Source organism: Phyllostomus discolor, chromosome 5 (assembly GCF_004126475.2).
Source record: "Phyllostomus discolor isolate MPI-MPIP mPhyDis1 chromosome 5, mPhyDis1.pri.v3, whole genome shotgun sequence".
Classification (NCBI taxonomy): domain Eukaryota; kingdom Metazoa; phylum Chordata; class Mammalia; order Chiroptera; family Phyllostomidae; genus Phyllostomus; species Phyllostomus discolor.
In genome coordinates, this window is record NC_040907.2 from 26271578 (window position 1) to 26295518 (window position 23941).

General features: G+C 39.6%; 1 protein-coding gene across 1 annotated transcript in view; it reads left to right on the top strand.

Moving 5' to 3' along the window:
• The window catches only part of MACF1 (microtubule actin crosslinking factor 1), a 325706-nt gene that overhangs the window by 218609 nt on the left and 83156 nt on the right, over positions 1-23941 (top strand). Inside the window, 18 exon segments of the mRNA XM_036027482.1 lie at positions 1433-1951; positions 2713-2889; positions 3144-3267; positions 4064-4272; positions 4658-4975; positions 5656-5734; positions 5737-5821; positions 7489-7645; positions 9506-9623; positions 13817-13879; positions 14528-14769; positions 15562-15691; positions 16420-16504; positions 16506-16542; positions 16545-16607; positions 16609-16620; positions 20189-20684; positions 21283-22754. Of these exon segments, the coding sequence (XP_035883375.1) occupies positions 1433-1951; positions 2713-2889; positions 3144-3267; positions 4064-4272; positions 4658-4975; positions 5656-5734; positions 5737-5821; positions 7489-7645; positions 9506-9623; positions 13817-13879; positions 14528-14769; positions 15562-15691; positions 16420-16504; positions 16506-16542; positions 16545-16607; positions 16609-16620; positions 20189-20684; positions 21283-22754 (4386 nt within the window).

Sequence of the window (23941 nt, forward strand, 5' to 3'; positions counted from 1 at the left end):
AGGCATTGAAGATAAACCAGTGAACCATCCAAATAAACTGTCCCCTAGGACATTAACTGGCATGGTCAGGCACATTATATTGCATGTTTAGAAGATGATTATATATTCAGGGCACTTAAAAAATATAAGGATCATATATTTTAGTAGTGATACCTTTCTAGCAAAGAAAATTTGGTTTAGCTGGAGTGCTTCTGTTGAACAGCTTGTGTGGGCCATTGCTTTATTGTGTATTAACAAGATTTCTGCCTCTGGCATGCCCATTATGCGCTTGGAAGATTCACTGTAGTGTGTCCCCCACAGCCCTGGCACTCTTGTAACAGCACAGAGCAGAGATGGTGCTGCTGTCACAGGAACCTTCCTGACACCTCTTCCTGGCAATAGTCAACCTGAAGGAAACTGCCTAGGAAGGAAACTTATGGGTGGGTGGGTTGGAGGATGAGAAGGGAACATCCAGGTGGTATACAGACAGGCTGTGGTACCAGATGCCACCTGCTATCTATTTGAGCAGTATGTATTTGTGACTCCAGCTTCACCGAGAGAACATTGGAATCTGAGGCTATTAGATTACTATTGATACAGGTTGCAACTGGATGATATTCTGAAGAAAAGCAGGCTATAGTCCTTCTCTGCATTGCTGCATAAAAATATAGATAGTTGGGAATACTGATGAAAACCCTACTTGCTTTTGTTAGAGTAAGGAAGAACATCATTAAAACAACCACTGCTACCCTTCCTTCTTTCACTTATATTCCATCACAGTAGAAAAACGGTCCACATGGAGACAGCACATACAAATTACCTATATTGTCCAGAAACACAGTTTACTCTTGCTAATATATAAATTGTTTACTTAATGAATTAATTTCTGAGTTCTTTCCTCTTAGGGACAGTGTTCATAGATAATCGACTGACATATCTAACAGCTAAGAATTTGTAGTTTTTATATTGTCCCATGTATGGTTTATGCAGCTTATTCTTTCCTTGCATTAATGTGGGTAATTATTAGTTGGCTGTGTGTACCTTCTCTTAGACTTAGGGTGGTTTTAGTGAAGAGAGTCATGTCAACAGTTTATCCCTTAACTATCTGTGTGACCTTAGTCTTTTTGGTAATGTGTCTTTTTGGTAATCACTTAACCACATCTTTAATATGGATATCGTATTGTCTTCCTATGTTACAGATTGTGCCACAAATCAGATAAGCTAATACATGTAAAAATATCTTTGAAAACTACAAGATTCTATATGTGTCAGTTCAACTGGAATTAGCATGTGGCATAATTCTTAAGAGAGAGAGATTGATGATTTCTGAGCAGTTGTAAAAGTAACCTACAGAGGTATCTCTCTACCTCTAGCTGTAGACATAAGCAAAACATAGTAGTGTCCCTACTGATTTGTTTGTTTGTTTGTTTGTTTGTTTGTTTGTTTTTGCCAGGCTCGTCACCAAGAATTGCTGTCTCAGCAACAAAATTTCATCCTGGCCACCCAGTCAGCTCAGGCCTTCCTGGACCAACATGGCCACAATCTCACACCTGAGGAGCAACAGATGCTGCAGGAGAAGCTAGGAGAACTAAAGGAACAGTACGCTTCTTCCCTGGCCGAGTCAGAGGCAGAGCTGAAGCAGGTCCAGACACTACGGGATGAGCTGCAGAAGTTTCTGCAGGATCATAGAGAGTTTGAAAACTGGCTGGAACGGTCTGAGAGAGAGCTGGAGCACATGCATAAGGGAGGCAGCAGCCCCGAAGCCCTTCCGTCCCTTCTTAAGCGGCAGGGGAGCTTCTCGGAGGATGTAATTTCCCACAAAGGAGACTTGAGATTTGTGACTATCTCAGGACAGAAAGTGTTGGACACTGAAAACAGCTTTGAGGAAGGCAGAGAACCATCAGCAACTGGAACTTTAGTGAAGGACAAGCTAAAGGATGCAACAGAGAGATACACTGCTCTCCATTCAAAGGTAAGTATGGAAGAGGCTCCTGGCAGCCCTCACACAACTATAGTTGGTTTCTGAGGCTTAGAAACCTCAGGACACAATGAGCAAGCTAGTTTGTATATGTATCGACCATAGATAGTATGTCTCTGTGACCTATGCAAAACTGTAAAAGGTGGAGGCCCACGGCTAATGCCTGACCCTTGCAATATCAGGGGCATATCTCACTCCAGAGGTGAAGGTGGAGGAGCTTGCCTTTTGTATCCTGACCAGCAGATATGGGCTCATGAGAGACTTAGCACAGGGGAAACTTAAACCAAGTACACAGTCTGTATTCCTGGACAGAACATCCAGGGTAAATACTCGTCTTTCTTCCTATCAAAGAACTCCATTTAGCTCCTAAGATATAGAATCTAGTCAGTTCTTCTCAACTGTCTTTTGGTTTGTGACAGTACCTCTAACCCCCAAAGAGGAACACCCTTGTACCATTCAATCCCATTTCTGCCTGCAACCTGTTGTATAAATCTGTAGTGGCTTGTCATACAACTCACAAAATCTTTCCTAGTATGTAATAAAGTTAAGGTGAATAGTATGGGTCAAACAATGAGGAACCCACTCATAAAATGTGGTTGCTACCCATCCTTCAGTGGAGATCCCGGCACTACCCCTAACTATAGTTATAGTGAGCTCCCTAACAAAGCTGGGTGTCTCTTTGCACTATGCCTAGGAAGCTGCTGCCTTTGACCCGGCCTTGCTTAAGCTTGCTTTCTGTCCTTTCTTTGGCACAGTGTACACGATTGGGCTCGCACCTGAACATGCTACTAGGCCATTATCAACAGTTCCAGAGCGGCGCTGACAGCCTGCAGGCCTGGATGAAGGCTTGTGAGACCAATGTGGAGAAGCTCCTCTCAGATACTGTTGCCTCTGACCCTGGGGTCCTGCAACAGCAGCTTGCAAGAACAAAGGTAAGCCAGGACCCAGGCTGTTGTACCACATGGCTCCAGCACCCAAACTAAAGCAAATATTGGCATTTAGGTTAAAGGTAGTGTTTGGGATGCCTTGGACAAGATCTAATTCCTAACAATTTATTCTCATATCTGTGGCTATAGATAAGCTGAGAATTATTCTATAAAACAGCATAGTAGTTCCAGATTCCCAGAACCAGCTTTGAGTACTCATTCAAATGTTTTTCTTTTTGTCCTTTTTCATGGACAAGCAGCAGTTGCAGGAGGAACTGGCTGAGCACCAAGTACCTGTAGAAAAGCTCCAAAAAGTAGCTTGTGAACTCATGGAAATTGAAGGGGAGCCAGCCCCAGACCACAAGCGAATTCAAGAAACTACAGGTATGAGGCAGCTCTAGGAATAGTGCTGTCTTAATTCCTAGTATGTACCTCTGTTCTGTAATAGATCCCATTGTGGTGTATGAGCATCTGGTGCTAGCTGAGATAGAAACATGACCAGCTCATCCTCTCATGAACTTTATTCTTGTATCATTGAAGGACCTTTGCAGTCTGGCTCCAACCCCTTTTCCCCTGGCATTCTGCCTTCTAGCCACACCCTACTTCTTTCCTTTCCCAAGTAAACGAGTCATTTCTTCATTGCTTTACCACTAAAGTTTTTCCTGTTGCTTAGGCAATAACATTAATTGAGTGCTTACCATGCATGGTGAAATTTTGTTCCTGCTTCATGATGTAGCCAAGAGGTTACTTCCTTTATAAAGTCCTGACCACCACCACCACCACCCCCCAAAAGAAATGAAAGATAAAAAATAATCCTTTTTTCAGGCTCCTCTAGGACTCTACCAATATAGCAATTAGGATTTTATTTTCTGGTTAGATGTCATGTGCCTTCCTCTGCCTATGCTCTCTTTTAGAATCTTTGGTTTGTAGAAGACAGGGACTTTATCGTGATTATCTTTAGTCCTCAGTATCTAGCGTAATTTCTGGCACTTAGCAGGTGCTAAATAAATAATGCTTATGGAATTTGGCTCAAATACTAATGCTGTTTAAGGTTATTCCTTCTTTTGTCTTAATGTCTGTTGTTGTTATTATAATAAACATGCAATTTAAATATATATTTTTTAAAAAGAACACACAAAAATAGTCTCTACTCTCTCTTTTTATGGCCTTGATTCTCCAGATTCCATACTTAGCCATTTCCAAAGCCTCTCCTGTAGCCTGGCTGAGCGCTCTGCTCTGCTGCAGAAGGCAATTGCCCAGTCTCAGAGTGTGCAGGAAAGCCTGGACAGCTTGTTGCAGTCCATCAGGGAAGTTGAAAAAAACCTGGAAGAGGAGCAAGTGGCATCCCTATCATCAGAAGTTATCCAAGAAGCCCTGGCCACTAACATGGTGAGACCTCTACCCCAAGAGTTTGCAGAGAGGGTGTATTTGCCATCTTTCATAATTATATCCCTTTGAAAAAGTATCAGGAGAAGAATTCATTTTCATGACCCTTCTGATGATGAGTCTTAGACATGGTGACCAATCCACGTGAAGAAACTGCTACTCAATTTCTAAATGATAAACTTGAAAAACAGTGGCAATAGCAAAGTCGTTTGGTGGAATGGCTTAGAGAACTAGGGGGATGAGACATAGGGGATTCTGAAGGCTCAATTACAACCCTCCACTCCTCTTTGAGGAGGTGAACATGTAGTTATCAGGAGTTTATTAGTTTGTGGCTCAGGTATCTTAGAATAAGTGAGCCAGGAGCTAACAGACATGCTCTTGATGACAGAAATTGAAGCAGGACATTGCTCGGCAAAAGAGCAGCTTGGAGGCCACCCGTGAAATGGTGACGCGATTCATGGAGACAGCAGACAGCACCACAGCAGCAGTGCTGCAGGGCAAACTGGCAGAGGTGAGCCAGCGCTTCCAAAAGCTCTGTCTACAGCAGCAAGAGAAGGAGAGCTCCTTGAAAAAACTCCTACCCCAAACAGAGATGTTTGAACATCTTTCTGATAAGCTGCAGCAGTTCATGGAAAACAAAAATCGGATGCTGGCCTCTGGAAATCAGCCAGATCAAGATATTGCACATTTCTTCCAGCAGATCCAGGTGAGGATATACCTCCAGATTAACAGAATAAAGGTAAAAGAAGGGCAAGGAGGGGACCAACATTTACTGAGTACAGAAAGTGCTAGTCAGTGTACTGGAAAGTTTACTGCATTATTATCACAACTATCCTGCAAGCTAGGTATTGTTTGTCCCTTTTTAAAAACATAGCCTAGATATATTTTTCACTCATCCTACATGTTCGCCCCAGATCAGCAGGATACTTAGATCATTATGGTAACTCAGGGATTCAAGTTGATGGAAACCTCATCCTGTTATAAGTCTTCATGATTATTGCTTCAGTGGGAAGAAACAATATCCTATACATTTATCTTTAGTTAGTCAAAGCAAGTTTTACTTGACCACACCTGACTGTGGTGATATATAATTCTACTATGTAACTAGAAAGCAAAGAGCTAGAAATATTTGGTGAAGAGTATTACCTACCAAGGATGTGTGTGTGTGCGTGTGTGTGTGTGTGTCCGTCCGGGAGTGGAATTGCTGGGGCATAGTATATGCATATACTTAATTTGACCAAGGAGTAGCAGCACCATTCTGTTTCACAGATCTATCTATTCATATACCATAGCAGACTGTTATGTTGCTTAGATATCTTTTATCTTTTAGCATGTATTTATTTATAAGGAACAGAGGATTTAATACATTTTCTGTTTGCTTGGCAGGAACTCAGTTTGGAAATGGAAGACCAACAAGAAAACCTTGATACTCTTGAGCATCTGGTCACTGAACTGAGTTCCTGTGGCTTGCTCTAGACCTGTCTCAGCACCAGGACAGGGTACAGAACCTCAAAAAGGACTTCACAGAGCTACAGAAGATAGTTAAGGAAAGGTGAGTTCTTATATGTGTTGATCAGTGTCAGGGAGCTAATTTTTTCAACACATTGAGTGAAATGATTATCTCACCATTTATCACTAGAATCTAAAGGTGGCATCAAGACAACCTGGCAGGTATGGCTCAGTGGATTGAGTGTAGGGCTGTGAACCAAATGGTCAGGGGTTCGATTCCCAGTCTGAGCACATGCCTGGGTTGCAGGCCAGGTCACCAGGAGGGGGCATAGGAGAGGCAACCACTATTGATGTTCTCTTCCTCTCTTCTTCCCTTCCTCTCCCTCTAAAAATAAATAAATAAAAATCTTTAAGAAATTTTTTTTTTTAAAGAAAGTTTGTGGGTTTGTTCAATCCCTGGTCCAGGCACATGCGATCCATGGTCTGGCCACATACAGAGGCAACCAATTGATGCTTCTCTTACATAATATTTCTCTCTCTATCCTTTTCTCCCTCCTTTTCTCTCTCTCTAAAAGCAATGAAAAAAAATCTTCTCAGTTGAGGATTTAAAAAATAAATAAATAAAAATAAAGGTGGCATCAAGAATTTTGTCTGCTATGGAGTCACAGGAGATTTGAAAAGTGCCTCTTTCAACCAAAGTACCCAATCAGCTTGATGCTTAGTGGTTTTTCTATTTCTAAATAATGGATTTTTTCTCAGTAATGGGGCTCAGTTCTCTCTCTGTACCATCAAAAGCCCAGGTCACCTGGACCAACAAAACAAATTTGGGGTCAGTAAGTAAGGTTGTGACAGGATTTGAAATAAAGAGAAAAACTGAAGTCTTACTAGACATTATTAAGGATTCTATTGGCACTCGCCCTGCTTGTTTTGACCACATTTAAGTTGCTGGGGTTGTGTGTTTGTTTAAAGCAAACATGGATTATATGACAAAGGTGGCTGGTTTCAGGTTATTAGCTAACTGTTGAAAAGCCGTGATTCCTCCATTAGAAAGCCTCACGTGGATTTAAGAGCTTGTTAAGATTTCTTCTCTTGGGTTAGCCATAAATATAATCTTGATTTAGCAGATGACAGCCTTAATGACTAGAGGGAAGTAGTTGCTCAAACCAGTGCAGGTAATTTAGGGGAGGGGAGAAAAGGGAGACAAAGACCAAGAAGGCTTTGTTTGTCTTCTCCTATAATAAGACCTTTTAGCTCAGGCTTGAAGTTGGAATAGATGTGGCTGGCCATTTCCAAAAGTGAACTCCAAATTGATTCCACCCTTCTCCTTGATTTATTTTATTCGTGAGTGTACTTATCCTAACTCCTAAGAGCCTCTGTTTAGCATCTTACTAAAGAATTAGGCCTTGAAAGAATTAGATACCTAAAAAGCAGCAGAGCTGCACTTAAGATCAAAAGCCTGCATTCTTTCCATTGTATCATACTACCTAAATAGCAGTCTTCCTTTAGTTTTTCTCACTTTCACTTTAGCTTAGAATAAGATTGAAGACTCTTCCTCAGAAATGTCCAAACAAGGGCAAGGGATTCCTCAGTTTGATGCTCTCCTACATTATATGTGGTTGTTTAGCCAAAGATGTGTGGAAAAGATGATGCGAAGCAAAGACCCTGTTAGAAACTGATGTCTGCCTGGAGTCCCAGAATGAATTTAGTTTTAATTCAGTTGACTCTTTACACTGCATAGTCTGGCAAGTAACAAAATCTCTTTGCCGACAGAGAGGAAGATGCATCATCTTGCCAGGAACAGTTGGATGAATTCCGGAAGCTGGTTAGGACCTTCCAGAAATGGCTGAAGGAAACTGAAGGGAGTATTCCACCTACAGAGACTTTCATGAGTACTAAAGAGCTGGAAAAGCAGATTGAACACCTTAAGGTAGGTGAACAAGGTCTCCAAGAATTGGGCTAGACAGCAGTTTACAACTGTTTATGGAGTCATTTCCAACTGTGATGGAAAAGTGGTGTGAGAAATCCAAGTTATCCATCTACATCAGAATAGAAATTCCCACCTACCCCGACCCCCTACCCAAGCACTAAGGCACCAAAATCTCCTATTTTGAAAACCAAAAAAATAATCCGGGAGTAATAGCTATGAAGCTTCAGCTGTTTCTCGGATGCCCTCTCATTCTGTGGTGGGTAATAGAAAAGCTATTTGTAAAGTCCAGACCTTGAGAAACTTAAAGTCTCATTGCATGTTTGACAATTAGACAGTTATCTGTGAGCAAGTAACAAATATATGATTCTAGAAATGAGGAGATAAGAACTAGTACTACAACTAATAAAGGAAAAGTTATAATCAGATGATTGGAAGTTAGCTTCAAGAGTAGGTATAGCCTTTTGCCATCCTCTGCAAAATTCCTCTGTACCATTTTTGGTTTTGCAGTCATCAGGCCTCTGCTTGTACCTCTGGCACGTCTCTACTTTTGGGTGAAACCAGCCTCCAACTAACTCCCCTGCATCTGTCCTCATCCTCTTAGTAAAGAGGATTTATCTTGAACAGATAAAAGAGGAGAGTTTGATTGGTTTCTCAGAGAGAGTTACTGGAGCATTTGCTGTAGGGCTTTCCCTAGAGCAGAGGTACCCCAGTTTCTTAGTTCACAATACCTTTAATGTTTCAAGAAATTTTTCATGGCAACACAAGGCAAAAAACATAAATAAAAAACCTCACCTGCTAAGTGGTCAGATCCAAAACAACTTAATAGTAGTTATTCACAGGGTGTCCCAACAGATGTCACTGTATTTCCCTCAAAAATTTAAAATAGCCTGTGTCAGTACATAGTTTGGGAACTGTGGCCCTTCAGAGTCAAGAGTGATTAATAAAAGAGTTGACAAGCTGTGACTTGATAAGGTTCAGTCTGAACTAGACACATGAGCTTGTTAGATGTTCATGGTTCTTTGTCTTTCTCTGTTGTTGCTCTGCAGCTTCAGATCAAAAGCAAACTAAGTAGATTATCAGGGAAATTTAGTGTGAAGGAAGGGATTATAGTGTCCCAGTTTTGAAAGGAGTGCAATCTTACTGCTGAGGCAGGCAATCCACATCTTAGAGACATGACCTGGTAATTTGGTCGTAGAACAGATGCCATTGTTCCTGATGGCTTCCTACTGAAGTGAGAGCTCTGACTTCAAACCTGATACAAAGTTCCCTTGAAAGTACCAAAATGTAGCCCTATGATTCCATGTGTTTCTCTACCTTTCAACATCTAGCTCCACATTTTATTCTCCAGTGACCATTTCCTTTCATTCTTTATATACATGTTGTTCCCTTTGTCCACCTGACAACTCTTACCGTAACTCAAAGCTTTCCTCCCTCAGTCAAAGTTAAATGTCTCCTTGTTCTCTCAGAGTCTACTGGCTATACATATTTCTGTAATAGCTTTTATCACATTATAATGCAGTTGATAATCTGAGCTGTTGGTTTTAAGAACTGTGTCATTATCTTACTGTGTATCCACAGTGTCTAGCATGATGTGTGGCCTATAGTAAGTGCTCAATAAATATTGGGTGGCTGGATGAATGGATGGATGGACGGGTGGATGAATGGGAAAGTCCTGAATATTCCATAATGTTTTTCCACACCTTGGCTGGCTAAACCAAAATCTTGAAATGGCTGATTATGTGAGGATGGTCTCTTAATTCTTAAAAACTTTAGGGTATATATATATAGAAGAATAGGTATTCCTACTTATGGCGAGAAAGCTCCCAGATGTTATGTTTAGCTGTTTTGTTCTTTACACAGGGTCTCCTAGATGACTGGGCAAGTAAGGAGACTTGGTAGAAAGAAATCAATTGCAAAGGCACTTCTTTAGAAAATCTCATCATGGATATCACAGCACCTGATTCCCAAGCCAAAACGGGTGAGTTCAGGCTCTTAAAAATGTAGTGAATAAACCTCATTCTTTGCCGTGGTCTTTGTTAATGGTCCCTTCTTTAATAAAAGTCAGAAACAAGATTGGATATGAACAAGGGGGAACCTGTATGAAGTTGTCTTCCCCCTCAATCTGATCTGTTTTCCATTTGCTATATAACATTGCTCCATTTTGCAGAATTCCTTCCCATGATGGGAAAAAGTAAAGGGACTGGTTGGCCCACTTAGAACTGTCTGACACACCTAGAAGGATTAAAATGGGACTTCCTAATGTGAAGATTTTTTGTTTTATACATGGGAATGGGATGGCTGCACACTTGTTTAAATCGGAGTCAGCCCTGGGTGGTATAAACTGGTGTCTTGGGAGAGTCTAGATATTTAGGAGTCAGTACACCAGGGACTGGTCCATTTCTTGGAAGTAGATACAAAAATTGTGTCCAGATACATGAATAATCTCTGGCTGCAAATTAAGTCTTTTAAACAAATCCACTATGAGCTCAGTGATTTGTGGATTGGTACCTCATAGGTTTAATTACCAGGCTATGTTAATGTGTCCCTATAGTCACTTAAATGGTGTGGGAAAAATTTACTTTTTTTCCTCCTGAGAATGGCTACTTTTCTGTTGTATCCTAAAGTTTAAAGATTTCTTGGCACTTACCTAGAATTTCAAACTGAATTGAGTTCAATATTGAATTATTAAAAATACTGACAACATCTCAGGGAATTGGTGATTTTAATATTCTAACACATAAACCTCTCTAAGTTTAGTGACTTGTTAGTGTGTGACTATATCAGGAATTGGCAAACATTTTCTATAAAGAGCCAAATATTTTAGACTTGTGGGCCATATGGTTTCTGTCACAACTATATGCCTCTGCCATTATAGCACAAAAGCGAGCACAGACAGTATAGAAATGTATGGTTGTGCTATATTACAAAACTTTATGTACAGAAACAGGCAACAGGTCAAATGCGGCTGGTAGGCTCTAGTTTTCTAACTCTTGGACTAGATCAGTGGTTTTTCAAACTTGTTAAAGCACTAGATTTTTTTTTTAAGTTTAAATCTCATACAGGACTCTACTACATAAAACAAAAATAATATTTTGTTGGCATAAGCTTCCTTTATAACTTACTTTATAGTATTCATTTGCTATGAAATCCATTAATGAAAGTATTGAGAATATCTTTGTGAATATTAAAATTTACAAAAGGATTATTAGATAACAGCTTTATCATCTGATTTCTAAGTTTTGTCTAATTACATTGTATCCAGAAAATATGGTTCACATAAATAAGCAGTTGTAAATGATGACAGCCCTGGCTGGTGTGGCTGAGTGGATTGAGTGCTAGCCTGTGAACTAAAGGGTTGTTAGTTCGATTCCCAGTCAGGCCACATGCCTGGGTTGTGGGCCAGGTCCCCAGTATGGGGCATGTGAGAGGCAACCACATGTTGATGTTTCTCTCCCTCTCTTTCTCCCTCCCTTACCCTCTCTCTAAAAATATGTAAATAAAATCTTTTTAAAAATAAATTGTGACAAATGTTTTTAAACATTCACTTTATAACAGAGTACTCTTCAATTAAACTGAACTAGAAGTTTGAAAGGGATGTAGTAAGAAATTCTCTTTCAAAGTTAAGTCACCAGGAATATTCAGTGAGGGCTCTTATTTTTTTTCTTAAACATAGAAAACACCTAAAACTGGTAATGAGGACAAAAACGGTCTATAACGTGACATCATCATGACCTGAAATGTTAAAAATTCTGTTATTACAGTTTTATCCTAATGTGTGTCTTCTCTGAGAAGATGCACCTCAACCTTTTTGACATTTAATTTAATGTAGATGTTTTTCTTTGGACACGAGTGGCCATGTGTAAGTTTGAATGTTGTAAAGTGCACATGAAGAGCCACAACCTTTCAATCAGTAAAACTCAAAAAGAATCTTAAATGTATGCATAGAGGTACAGGAGCTTCTTTATCGCCCCCACAAAAAGCAGCATACAATTGACCCTTAGTATTCATGGTTTCCTTTTCTACAATGGCACCAATTGCAGATCAATAATATTTTTTAAAATATTACATTGTTGCTGACATGTGCTGTATGTTTAGGCCGATGGTGGTTGCATCTGTACTGAATATATGCAAACCTTTTTTGTTGTCATCATTTTTAAAAAAAAATTTTTTTTTTAAATATCCAGTCCTCTGTCTGAGGCTGGAACAGGCATTTTTTAAAAGATTTTATTTATTTATTTTTAGAGAGGGAAGGGAAGGAGATAGAGAGAGAGAGAAACATCAATGTGCGGTTGTTGGGGGTCACGGCCTGCGACCCAGGCATGTACCCTGACTGGGAATTGAACCTGCGGCACTTGGTTCGCAGCCCGAGCTCAATCCACTGAGCTACGCCAGCCAGAGCTTATTGTCATCATTTTCAAAACAAATAGTATAACAACTATGTCTACATTGTATTAGGTGTTATAAGTAATCTGGAGACAATTTAAAGTATACAGGAAGATACAGATTATATGCAAATACTCTGCCATTTTATATAAGGAACTTGAGCATCCTGTGTTGTGGTGTGCGTGGGGGGTCCTAGAACCAATCCCCTGTAGATACGGAGGGGCGTCTGTAAATTGGTTCTATGTAGTAAGCTAAGATGTGGTTGAACATAATTGAACATGCATATTTTGTTGCCATTTCTAAGTTTTAGAAATACATTAAATGGAAACCAAACATTTTCAGAGTCCCTAAAGAGCACCTCCTTAGGTGCTTTGAAAATCATTAGCCTGAATATTCTACTTCCTTGCATTTGTATAGCTCTTGTTTCATAAAGTGCTTTCACATACATTACCTCACTTCCTCTCTCTAGTAACCCCATGAGAGTTGATGGGTAAGTAGTATGAGCTTCATATCCTGGGGAAGAAGCTGAGGTCTGCCCATAGATTTAAAGCTCACGTACCAAGTTAGTGACAGTCTTGGCTAGAACCATCTCCTCCTAATTGTGAGTCCAGTTTCTTTTTGGCTATCATCATGCTGCAATGAAATATGATCTTTGTGTTTGATTCATGTTTAATTGAAAATACACTAAAAGTTTTATAATCACTTTTTAATATAACGTTGCACATAATTTTTTCCACAGTGAAATCAGTGCACAGGAGAGGTTTATTCTGTCCTTGTAATGTAACATTATATCATGAATATTCTTCACATTTCTGAAGAATCTTTATAATTACATGGTCTGGTTTTTACTTAACTTGTGAAACTCCTCTGAAATACAAAGGATAAACTTGGGGAGAATATATGTAGGGGAAATTGTGGTAACTAGAAACAGAACCAAAGTCCCACTGCAGAATTCATGGGAATGCTAATGAGCCAAACTTATTGGCACCTAGAATTTCTGTTTGCTGGTGATGGAAGGGGAGCAGGAAGTCATGAAAAAAAAGATAGGGAAATCTTCCTTTTGAAACAATATAAGAAGGGCTCATTTTAATGCCTTTATTAAAAGAATGCTGCTTTTTATGTCCTTGATTGTACCTAACTGTTCATTTTTATTATGTTGAAGGACATTGATATTAAAGTTCAACCCTTTTGGCTTTATTATAGATCTTCATTTCAAAGTTTGTCAAATTCCACTCTAAAGAATTTAGCCCCGGCTGGTGTGACTCAGTGGATTGAGTGCTGGCCTGTGAACCAAGGGGTCACCAGTTTGATTCCCAGTCAGGGCACATGCCTGGGTTGTGGGCCAGGTCCCCAGTGGGGGCTGCACATGAGAGGCAACCACACATTGAAGTTTCTCTCCCTCTCTTTCTCCTTCCCTCCCCCTCTCTAAAAACTAATAAATAAATAAAATCTTTTAAAAAAAAAGAATTTAATCATTTTACCAATACTTGCTTCACAAAATTAGGGCAGGGTCCAAAGAATTCAAATTGGAGATTGAAGAAGGGAATTTGGATTTCCTCTGGAAAGGATTAGGAATCATTACTGCTAAAGAGCTGAAACACCCTGAGTGACACTTTGTTGCCTGGCAGCTTAAAATGATTTGTCTCTTTCCATTAGTATGTTGTCTTGTGCTGTGTTAACTTCCTGATAACCCAAGCTTAAAGTGAGTGCCAAAGAACAAATTCAGTGCCTCTATGTATTCCTAACACGTTTGTCTCGCCCTGTTTGTCTCTCTGTCCTTCTGCTCAGGTTCCATACTGCCCTCTGTAGGAAGTTCTGTAGGCAGTGTAAACGGATACCACACCTGCAAAGGTGAGAATGCCATTTCAACAGTGCCTCTATGTTGGGTGTTTTAGGACAGTGTTCATGTTTGCATCTGTGTATGTTTCCGTATGTGTGGAAGAACTGCTGCCAGGATGGGTGTGAGGGTAGCAATCTGGGGAGAAGCAAGTGATGCCTCTTCATTTGCTAGCTATAGGCCAGACAATTTGGCAGCCAGTAAAATAAAGGAACATACTAAGGAAATAAACTGGACCATTAGATAAGACCATATGAAAAGACCTTGAAAATAATATATGCAACTCTTTGAATAATGAAGAAGCTATACAGGACAGGTAGTCTAGTCTAGCCCTCAACCTCCCAGTTAGGTGACTTCTCTCTATTGTAGAGAAAAGGGAGCAAGAGATGCTCCAAAACTTAACTTTCATCACTCTTGTTGTTCCCATGTTCATTAACCATTTTATTTATACATCTGAGTGTATAATGCCAAAATCAGAAAGCAGGTTAATGAGAGTTCTTTTGCTTTGTGGATGTGGACAGGAAGTTTCATGTGATTTAGCAGGAAGGTAATCTCTAGTTCACTAGAAGGAGTAGGAGAGGTGCTTAATCTTGATAAGTAATTTAGTAGTTAGGAACCAGTGGGGTTGCTCAGAGACCTGATTTCTGTTTCTGTCATATTAGATCTGACAGAGATTCAGTGTGACATGTCAGATGTAAATTTGAAATATGAGAAGCTTGGGGGAGTACTTCGAGAACACCAAGAAAACCTTCAGGCTGTCCTCAGCAGAATGCAGGAAGTTCAGAAGGAGGCAAGCTCAGTCCTGGAATGGCTGGAATCAAAAGAGGAAATCCTAAAAGGCATGGATGCCTCTTCATCCCCAACCAAGACAGAGACAGTGAGAGCCCAAGCTGAATCTAACAAGGTACGGTGTTTATGTTGGCTGCATCCCAAACACTAAAGGGAAGGGGCTGTTGTCCCAGCGCTCCTGACTGAGCCCAGAGACCTGAGGTGAGACATGCCTAACTGTCCCAGTCATGATAGGCAGCACGGCTGACTTTCAAATGCTTACTATGCCTAAACTCTCCCAGAGAATTCTTACCTGTGAAATTAGAAATTGTTACAAGTCAGATTCAGAAACCAAACGAGGTGTGTTTGCAAAGAGAATAGCCCTCCTCAGATGTAGGAGCTCATTGAAAATGGAATCTCATTTTCTATATGCTGCAAACCAAGCCATTCTCACCTATGCACCTTTCCAACTCTTGGAGGCCTCAAAATAGCTGTGATTGCAGTTCATTCTTAAGATTGACATGTTGGACTAAGAAAAATATCAGAGGAAAGTCATTATAGAAAATCCTGTGAAAATTTTTTACCAAAATTTTTATATTCTGATTGAGCATATCTTATCATCTCCAACTATATAAACATCATCATCATGATTGTATCTTGACACTTTTAGTTTTGGGGGAGTAATGATTCTTTTTATGGGTTCTACTAATGTTGAACATAAAAGAAATTCAGATCCGCCATTAGATTTTCATGTTAAACTAAAAATTGAAGCAGAAAGTTTGAGTATCTTAAAATCATTAAACAAGTCATGAATAGAATCAGAAGTACAGCCTAAAATTGTCACCCTGTCTTCCAGTCATTTTCTCCTTACTCATATCTTTGTTCTTGTCCAGAAATCTCACGGCATACATGATGTTCTTTCCCCTAGGCCTTCCTGACTGAATTGGAACAGAATTCTCCAAAAATCCAAAAAGTAAGGGAAGCCCTGGCTGGATTACTGATAACATATCCCAACTCACAAGAAGCAGAAAACTGGAAGAAAATGCAGGAAGAACTTAGTAAGTTATCACAGGGATGTTACAGATTCACCTTGTCTAAATTGCTTATCTTCCAAAAAAATACAGAATTTCAACACATTGTATAGAGCAGGAATTATTTTTAGTTAATTTTCATAAGCAAATAAGAGGCCTAGATAGGGTCAGAGTGTGAACTTGATTAGGGAAAAATTTTAGAGATACCACTCCAAGTGTCAGAAGTTTGGCTTTCTTGGGTGACAATCTTTCTTGGGTGTCACTTTCATTCAAAGTGACAATATGCTGTGGTCAAGAACTAAAGAGGGTATTGATGATAAAAATGAAAAATGGGAAATAATTAAAAGGCCAATGAAAGGATTGAGTAAATGATGCTGTGTTCATAATATTGAACTATAAATGATATAGATAAATAGTTATTGGTATAAAAAAACTTACTGGCATCAAAGATGTTTATAATATAGAAAGTTTTAAAAACAGGCTATAAATAATATCTATATAAGTTATTTTCTGTGTTTGTATGTAGTCCTGTGCAATTACATTGCATATCTAGTTTCATATAATCACCACCACAATCAAGAGACAAAACTGTTTGTTATTTCAGTTAAATAAATGAAAGTTATTTTCACTTTAAAAATATTTAAATAATGCTCCAGGGGTCATTTCCTGTAGTTTATTAGGAACATTATTCAGGGGACTAGGCCTGTGGCTATGATGAGAATAAAGGAATACATATTCTCATTTCCTCTCTACAGATTCCCGATGGGAAAGGGGCCACAGAGGTGACAATGGCTCGGCAAAAGCATTAGAGAAATCTGCAAGTCATCTGGCCTGCTTCCAGCTGCAGAATCCAGCTCCGGCCCTGGCTGATGGAGAAGGCAACCTGATGATGGGAGTGTTGGGGCCCTTGTCTATTGACCCCAACATGCTGAATGCACAAAAGGCAGCAGGTCCAGGTGAGCATATAGCTAAATGCTTTAGAGCAAAGAAGTTGGGGGTCACATTAACCTGGGTTTGAATGCTGCTCTCAGCAAGAGTGATTTCACAAGACCCTGGTCAAGTCATTTAACCTCGTAAGAGTCTCATTTCCTCAGTTTAAGTGTGATATTTCTAATGTCTTTATCATTGTGCCTGTTGAATAGTAAATAGTCAACAACTGTATTGTTAATATCATCAACAGACAGTAAGATGAATGGATGTGAGAATGGGAACTTCTGACTAAATTCTAGGATCATATTTTACTTATAATCCCTAGTAGTCATCCACATTACTTAATGCAATATCTTATATCATGTGGTTTTACTTAAAGACTTTCTGCTGATCAAACCTCACAAAAATTGATTCAAGTACCAAACATCATAGAACCTTAGATGGGTCAAATTATGGCATTTCCAATGAAATTCTGCTTAGAACCTCTCTGTTCTACCTTATCCTCGTTTCATTTCTTCTCTCCGTCCACCATTACTCAGGTCACTTAAGTTAAGACCCGAGTAGTTTTTGAAGGAATCCTTTCTTTTAGCCCCTGCATCCAATTAAAAATCAAGTCCTATTTAGTGTACTTAAAAATATTTTTCTAATCTAGTGGTTTTCAAACTTTTAAGACTCAGAACCCTTTTACACTCTTAAAACTTACTGAAGACTCCAAAGAGCTTCTGTTCATCCATAGCTATTGATAATCTGTTGATATTTATTGTATTAAAACACTGAGAAATTTTAAAAATGTATTTATTATTTAATTTTAAATTGATAAACCATAAAATTAACATAAGTAATGTATTATAAAAAATACAGTTTTGAAAATGTATAGCAAAAAATATAGTAAGAGTGGCGTCATTTTACATCTTTGCAATTCTCTGTAATATCTGGCTTAATAGAATATTTTTATAGACGTTCTTTTATGCTTCTGTACTCAATCTGTTGTGATCTCAGATGTCATGTAGACTCTGAAAACTCCACTGAACATTTGTGAGAGAATAAGAATTTTAAAAGGCAAATAACTCAGTTAGTATTTGAAAATAGTTTTGACCATCGTTGGATTCCTGGTAGGACTCCTCGAGGCCCTTGGATCATAATTTGAGAACCGCTGCTCTGATCCTTCTCTCCATTCTGAGTGCCTCAGGCAGGCTTCATTCAGGCCTGGATCCTTGCAGCAGTCTGATCAGCAGTCAAAGATATGGAGCTTCTCTGTCTAGTCTCTCCTCTACCCAGTTATCAATTGTGTCTTAAATCAGATATCTGAATGTATTTAAAATACTTTTAGTGGCTCTTTACTGCTTTTGCACAGTCCAAATATCTGCTCAATGTGGTATATACTACGTGTATAAGGCTTTTCACAAGTCTGGTCTTAGTTTTGTCCGTTGCCAGCCTACTTTTTAGCTCTTACCACCAGACACCCCACATTTCTACCACAGGCCCAGATAATGATGTTCGTTTCCTGACAAACTACCTGATAATAGCCCTTGATGCCTTTGCTAATCCTAGTGCTCCCCTGAACCAGGCCTCACTCTCTGTTCACTTGGAGACCTTCTACATATTCTTATTGTGTCATCTGTGAGGCCTTGCTGGATTTTCTTCTTCTATTTTTTTCATTCCTCACCTTAGAATTAATCACCTTAACTCCTTGCTTTCACAGTTCCATGTTCATATCTGTTTAAATCATTTTTGTTTTTGTCATATTCTACTATTACTCATTGTTTACATATCTGTTACTCCTTGAGGTGGTGTCTTAATTATTTTTGTACAATGTATGTGCTAAGTACCCTCTTAATCCTTATAACAGCCAACTAAGTACTTGATTGTCCCATTTTACAGCTGAGATTTAGAGAACTTTTATTTATTTATGTATTTATTTATTTAAAGTAACATTTATTTTTTAAGAGTTAACAAGTGCATATAATAGGAAACCAAAAAACACAAGAAGCAAAGAACAGTCATCCATAACCACAAGCAGTTTACAGTTTGACATATCCTAAGTTCCCTGTGTATCTACACAACTAAGCTTCCATTTTTGTGTAATTAAGATCATAAAGTTATGGATCATGCTTTTTCACACATCATGAATATTTACCTTCAAAGTCTCAAAACTATGTGAGTATTCTGATAACCAAGAATACACTATACCAACTCAATATGGAAGAAAAAAATGTAATCTTGCCTTTCTTGGCAACAAAAATTTTATAAAGGACAAAAATAGCAGCAGACCTCTAGATAAAGATATTGGCAAAGTTACAATTAAAATACTGCATTCCCTTAATTTTCTATTAAAAATGAGATACAAAGCAACAGAGTACACAAAACACAATGCTTCTAAGAGAATTCATTATGATCTGTACTTTTAAAATATTAGCAAGGAGGCAAGTTTAGACCAAAATACTTTACAGTGTATTCCTACAGTTCAAGAACTTTTAAAAAGTTGCCTAGCCCTGGCCAACATGGCTCAGTGGGTTGGAGCATCATCCCATAAAACTTGGAAGGTCATGGGTTGATCCCTTGTCAGTGCACATGCCTAGGTTGCTGGTTCCAACCCTGGTCAGGGTATATACGGGAGGCAGTCGATTAATGTTTCTCTCTCCCTTCCTCTCTCTCTCTTAAAAAAGGGTGGCTTGGTTAAGCAATGGAAAAATGTCCTCAGGTAAGGATTAAAAAGATAAAACATAAAAAGCTGCTTAAGTTTATACAGCTAGTGAATGTTGGAGTCAGGATTTGGACCCAGGCAGTCTAACTCCAGAATCTGTAACCCTAATAACTTCCTTGATGAGTGAAGCAGTGAACATAAAAGAATAAAAAGACATGATACTTGCTTTAAAGTAGCTCATTATTTTTTTTTTAAGATTATTTATTTATTTATTTATTTATTTATTTATTTTTAGAGAGGGAAGGGAGGGAGGAAGAGAGAGAAAGAGAGAAACATCAATGTGTGGTTGCTGGAGGCTGTGGCCTGCAACCCAGGCATGTACCCTGACTGGGAATCGAACATGCGACACTTTGGTTCACAGCTCGCACTCAATCCACTGAGCTACCCCAGCCAGGGTGCATAGCTCATTATTTAATTGTGCTATATTATAACATGTGGGTTGTATGTGCTGTTGGAATTCTGAGAAATAAACTAAGAAAAACAGAGGTATTGAGATTTGAAATGGCAAGCCTCGTCTGTCATATAGCTGGCTCTGGGACCCAGGGTTCCCAGTTCAGAGGCCTGGGTTTTGCCTGGCAAAGCTGATGAGAGTGCCAATCCAGAAAACAAACTGGTTTCCCAGCCAAGGTCAACCTTAGTAACTAATGTTGAAACAGAGTAGGACAGAGAAGTAAAAGAAATTAAATAGACAATGATCCTTTTAAAACAGTTTTTATTAAGCAGTTGTTACAGATAATACTTATTTGCCCTAATAACCTGGTGCTTGGAGTTTTCTGGTTTATTTTCAGAAGTTGGCACTATTTGGCAAAATCCAAAATCAGTTTTTATTTTGACATTGTATTTGGATTTGTCTTTTCTCTCTAAACATCCTGGTGTCATTTCTATTACAGTTTATGCTAAAGGAATTTGAAGCACGCAGGCAACAGCATGAGCAGCTGAATGAGGCAGCTCAGGGCATCCTAACAGGCCCTGGAGATGTCTCTCCATCCACCAACCAAGTACAGAAAGAACTCCAGAGCGTCAATCAGAAGTGGATTGAGCTGACTGACAAACTCAATTCCCGTTCCAGTCAAATTGACCAAGCTATTGTCAAAAGCACCCAGTACCAGGAACTGCTCCAGGACTTATCAGAGAAGGTGAAGGTGGTTGGACAGCGACTGAGTGGCCAGTCAGCCATCAGCACCCAACCTGAGGCTGTGAAGCAGCAACTGGAGGAGACCAGTGAGATTCGATCTGACCTGGAGCAATTAGACCATGAGATTAAGGAGGCACAGACACTCTGCGATGAACTCTCAGTGCTCATTGGTGAGCAGTACCTCAAGGATGAGCTGAAGAAGCGTTTGGAGACAGTCGCCCTGCCTCTCCATGGTTTAGAAGACCTTGCAGGTGAGTTGGGTTGAGGAACACACTGCTGCCGTCATTAGTGGCAAGCCAAAAGAACGAGTGGATTAGTGGTAGTCCTAAAATCTAGGATGACCTTGAAGTAGCTTTTGGACTCAAAATAGTGTTATTAACCTATCCCTTTGTCCAGCCACAGTGAGAACTGCTATGATCATTATATGTTGATTGGGCACTAACAATATGTGAAGTGCTACATAGCATAATTTTAGAGGTTCATGTTTATAGATGTACTTACAGGTGGAGTTACACACCTTCTTTCACTGATACTCACTTATTTCCTTACACCATGTACCTATACATACATATAAACATCTAAAAAATTAGAACATGTTTTGGACTTCTTATCATGGCTTTGTACAAGAAAAATTTTGTCACTAATTCATTGTCTCTCTTTCTGGAAATATTTATGTGTTTTTACCAATTTAGTACCTAATGTTTATTCTGTTACTTAGATCATCTTACAAGATTGAAGTGAGTATTAAATCAGATATGATATGTGAGGTTTAGACCATATATTCTCAGCAAACATTTTAAGTGCCATGTTCAGACTTGATTGATTTAAAGTTGATTTTTCTCACTTCAGCTGATCGCATGAACAGACTCCAGGCAGCTCTTGCCAGCACCCAGCAGTTCCAGCAAATGTTTGATGAGCTTAGAACCTGGTTGGATGACAAACAAAGCCAGCAAGCAAAAAACTGCCCAATTTCTGCAAAATTGGAGCGGCTCCAGTCTCAACTACAGGAGAATGAAGAGTTTCAGAAGAGCCTTAACCAACACAGTGGTTCCTATGAGGTGATTGTGGCTGAAGGAGAATCTCTGCTTCTTTCTATACCTCCTGGAGAAGAGAAAAAAACTTTACAAAATCAGTTGGTTGAGCTCAAAAGCCAATGGGAAGAGCTTAGTAAAAAAACTGCAGACAGACAGTCCAGACTCAAGGACTGTATGCAGAAAGCTCAGAAATACCAGTGGCATGTGGAAGACCTCGTGCCATGGATAGAAGATTGTAAGGCCAAGATGTCTGATTTGCAGGTCACTCTGGATCCAGTGCAACTGGAATCCAGTCTCCTGAGATCAAAAGCTATGCTGAGTGAAGTGGAAAAGCGCCGCTCCCTGCTGGAAATATTGAACAATGCTGCTGACGTTCTGATCAATTCTTCAGAAACAGATGAGGATGATATCCGAGATGAGAAAGCTGGGATCAACCAGAACATGGATTCCGTTACAGAAGAGCTACAGGCCAAAACAGGGGTGCTTGAAGAGATGACTCAGAGACTGAAGGAGTTCCAGGAAAGCTTTAAGAACATTGAAAAGAAGGTCGAAGGGGCCAAACACCAGCTTGAGATCTTTGATGCTCTAGGCAGTCAAGCCTGTAGCAACAAGAACCTTGAGAAGCTAAGAGCCCAACAGGAAGTACTACAGGCCTTGGAGACTCAAGTGGACTATCTGAGGAACTTGACTCAGGGCCTGGTAGAAGATGCCCCAGATGGATCTGATGCTTCCCAACTTCTACTTCAAGCTGAGGCCACCCAGCAAGGGTTCCTAGAGGTGAAGAAAAGAGTGAACAGTGTTTGCATGATGATGGAAAACAAGCTAGAAGGGATCAGCCAGTTTCACTGCCGAGTCCGAGAGATGTTTTCTCAGTTGGCAGACCTGGATGATGAGCTAGATGGCATGGGTGCTATCGGCAGGGACACCGACAGCCTCCAGTCCCAAATTGAGGATGTACAGCTATTTCTTAACAAAATCCAAGCCCTCAAGTTAGACATAGAGGCATCTGAAGCAGAGTGCCGACAAATGCTGGAGGAAGAGGGGACTCTGGACTTGTTAGGTCTTAAGAGGGAGCTAGAAGCCCTGAACAAACAGTGTGGCAAGCTGACAGAAAGGAGTAAAGCTCGTCAGGAGCAGCTAGAGCTGACACTGAGCCGTGTAGAGGACTTCTATAGAACACTGAAAATACTCAATGACATGACCACCGCAGCAGAGGAGGGAGAGGCCCTCCAGTGGGTAGTGGGGACAGAAGTGGATATCATCAACCAACAGTTAGCAGACTTTAAAGTAAGTCTTGCCCTTGTTTTTTATTCTTTCTCTGTCTAATATGTGTATTTCTTTTCTTGTAACTTGGAAACCAGTTGAGTATACATCTTAACTTCTGCCCCCAGTTTCATTATTCTCACTTCCATCACCATGAAAGTGTACTTTTTGGAGACTAAATAGTCTCTTGGACTTCTGAGCAACTGGTTTGAACATTTGTAATTTATTTCAGTACAAATACATTGATTAAGGGTGTAGAAAGAAATATCCACATCTTATCTCTTACTCTTAGAATCTCCTCTTATGAAATTCTGAAAATTTCAAATTAACTGTTTTAAAAATGCAGTGAGCCCTGGCCGATGTGGCTTAGTTGGTTGGAATGTGATCCCATAGACTGAAAGTCACGGGTTCAATTCCCAGGCAGGGTGCGACCAAGAAAACAATCAATTGATGTTTCTCTCTCACATCAGTGCTTCTCTCTCCCCCTCTCTTCTCTCCCTTCCCCTTCTAAAGACATGAGACAATATCCTTGGTCAGGATTAAAAAAGGAAAATAACACTGAATGTTTGTTTCTTCAGGTTTCTCTTTTTCAAATTGAGGTATAAGAAGCCCTAAGATAAACATGGGCTCATCTTCCTAAAGTGCTGATTTTTTCACAGATTTTAAGGGGAAATTATTGGTGTATTATTGGTGTGTTCTAGAATGAAATGCAAAATTCTCATGAATTATTAAGATAAAATATGACACTCCAAAGAAATTTTTCACTCATAACAAGTAGTTTAAGACTGCACCCCAGACTCCTCAAGAGTATAAGTTCTCTGCCTATAGGGGAGTTTGAGAAGCACTACCTTAATTGGGAAAAAAGTCTCAATTCTTTTCCTGAGTCAGAAGTACTAATCCTGACCTTTTGTGGGTCTTAGTTTAAAATGACAGGGAAAGATGAAAGGAGTTGACTCAAAGTATGAGTTTGCTGAGTCTGGGTCTCAGAGCACTTAGAACTGACTTGGTCTTGGCTCTCACTGCTTCAGCCTTTTACCCCAAGAGCTGACCTTGTTGTTAGTACCTAAAAGTGTCTCACTCCGCTGCTGGAGGCCTCTCTGCTGCTCTTTCCTTCTTCCTGGAGTAGATTTGGAAAGGATGCTTCCAGCACTTTATTTCCATCACTAGTGTTAATTATTTCTCACTTACACAATTAACACTCCTGCCATCAA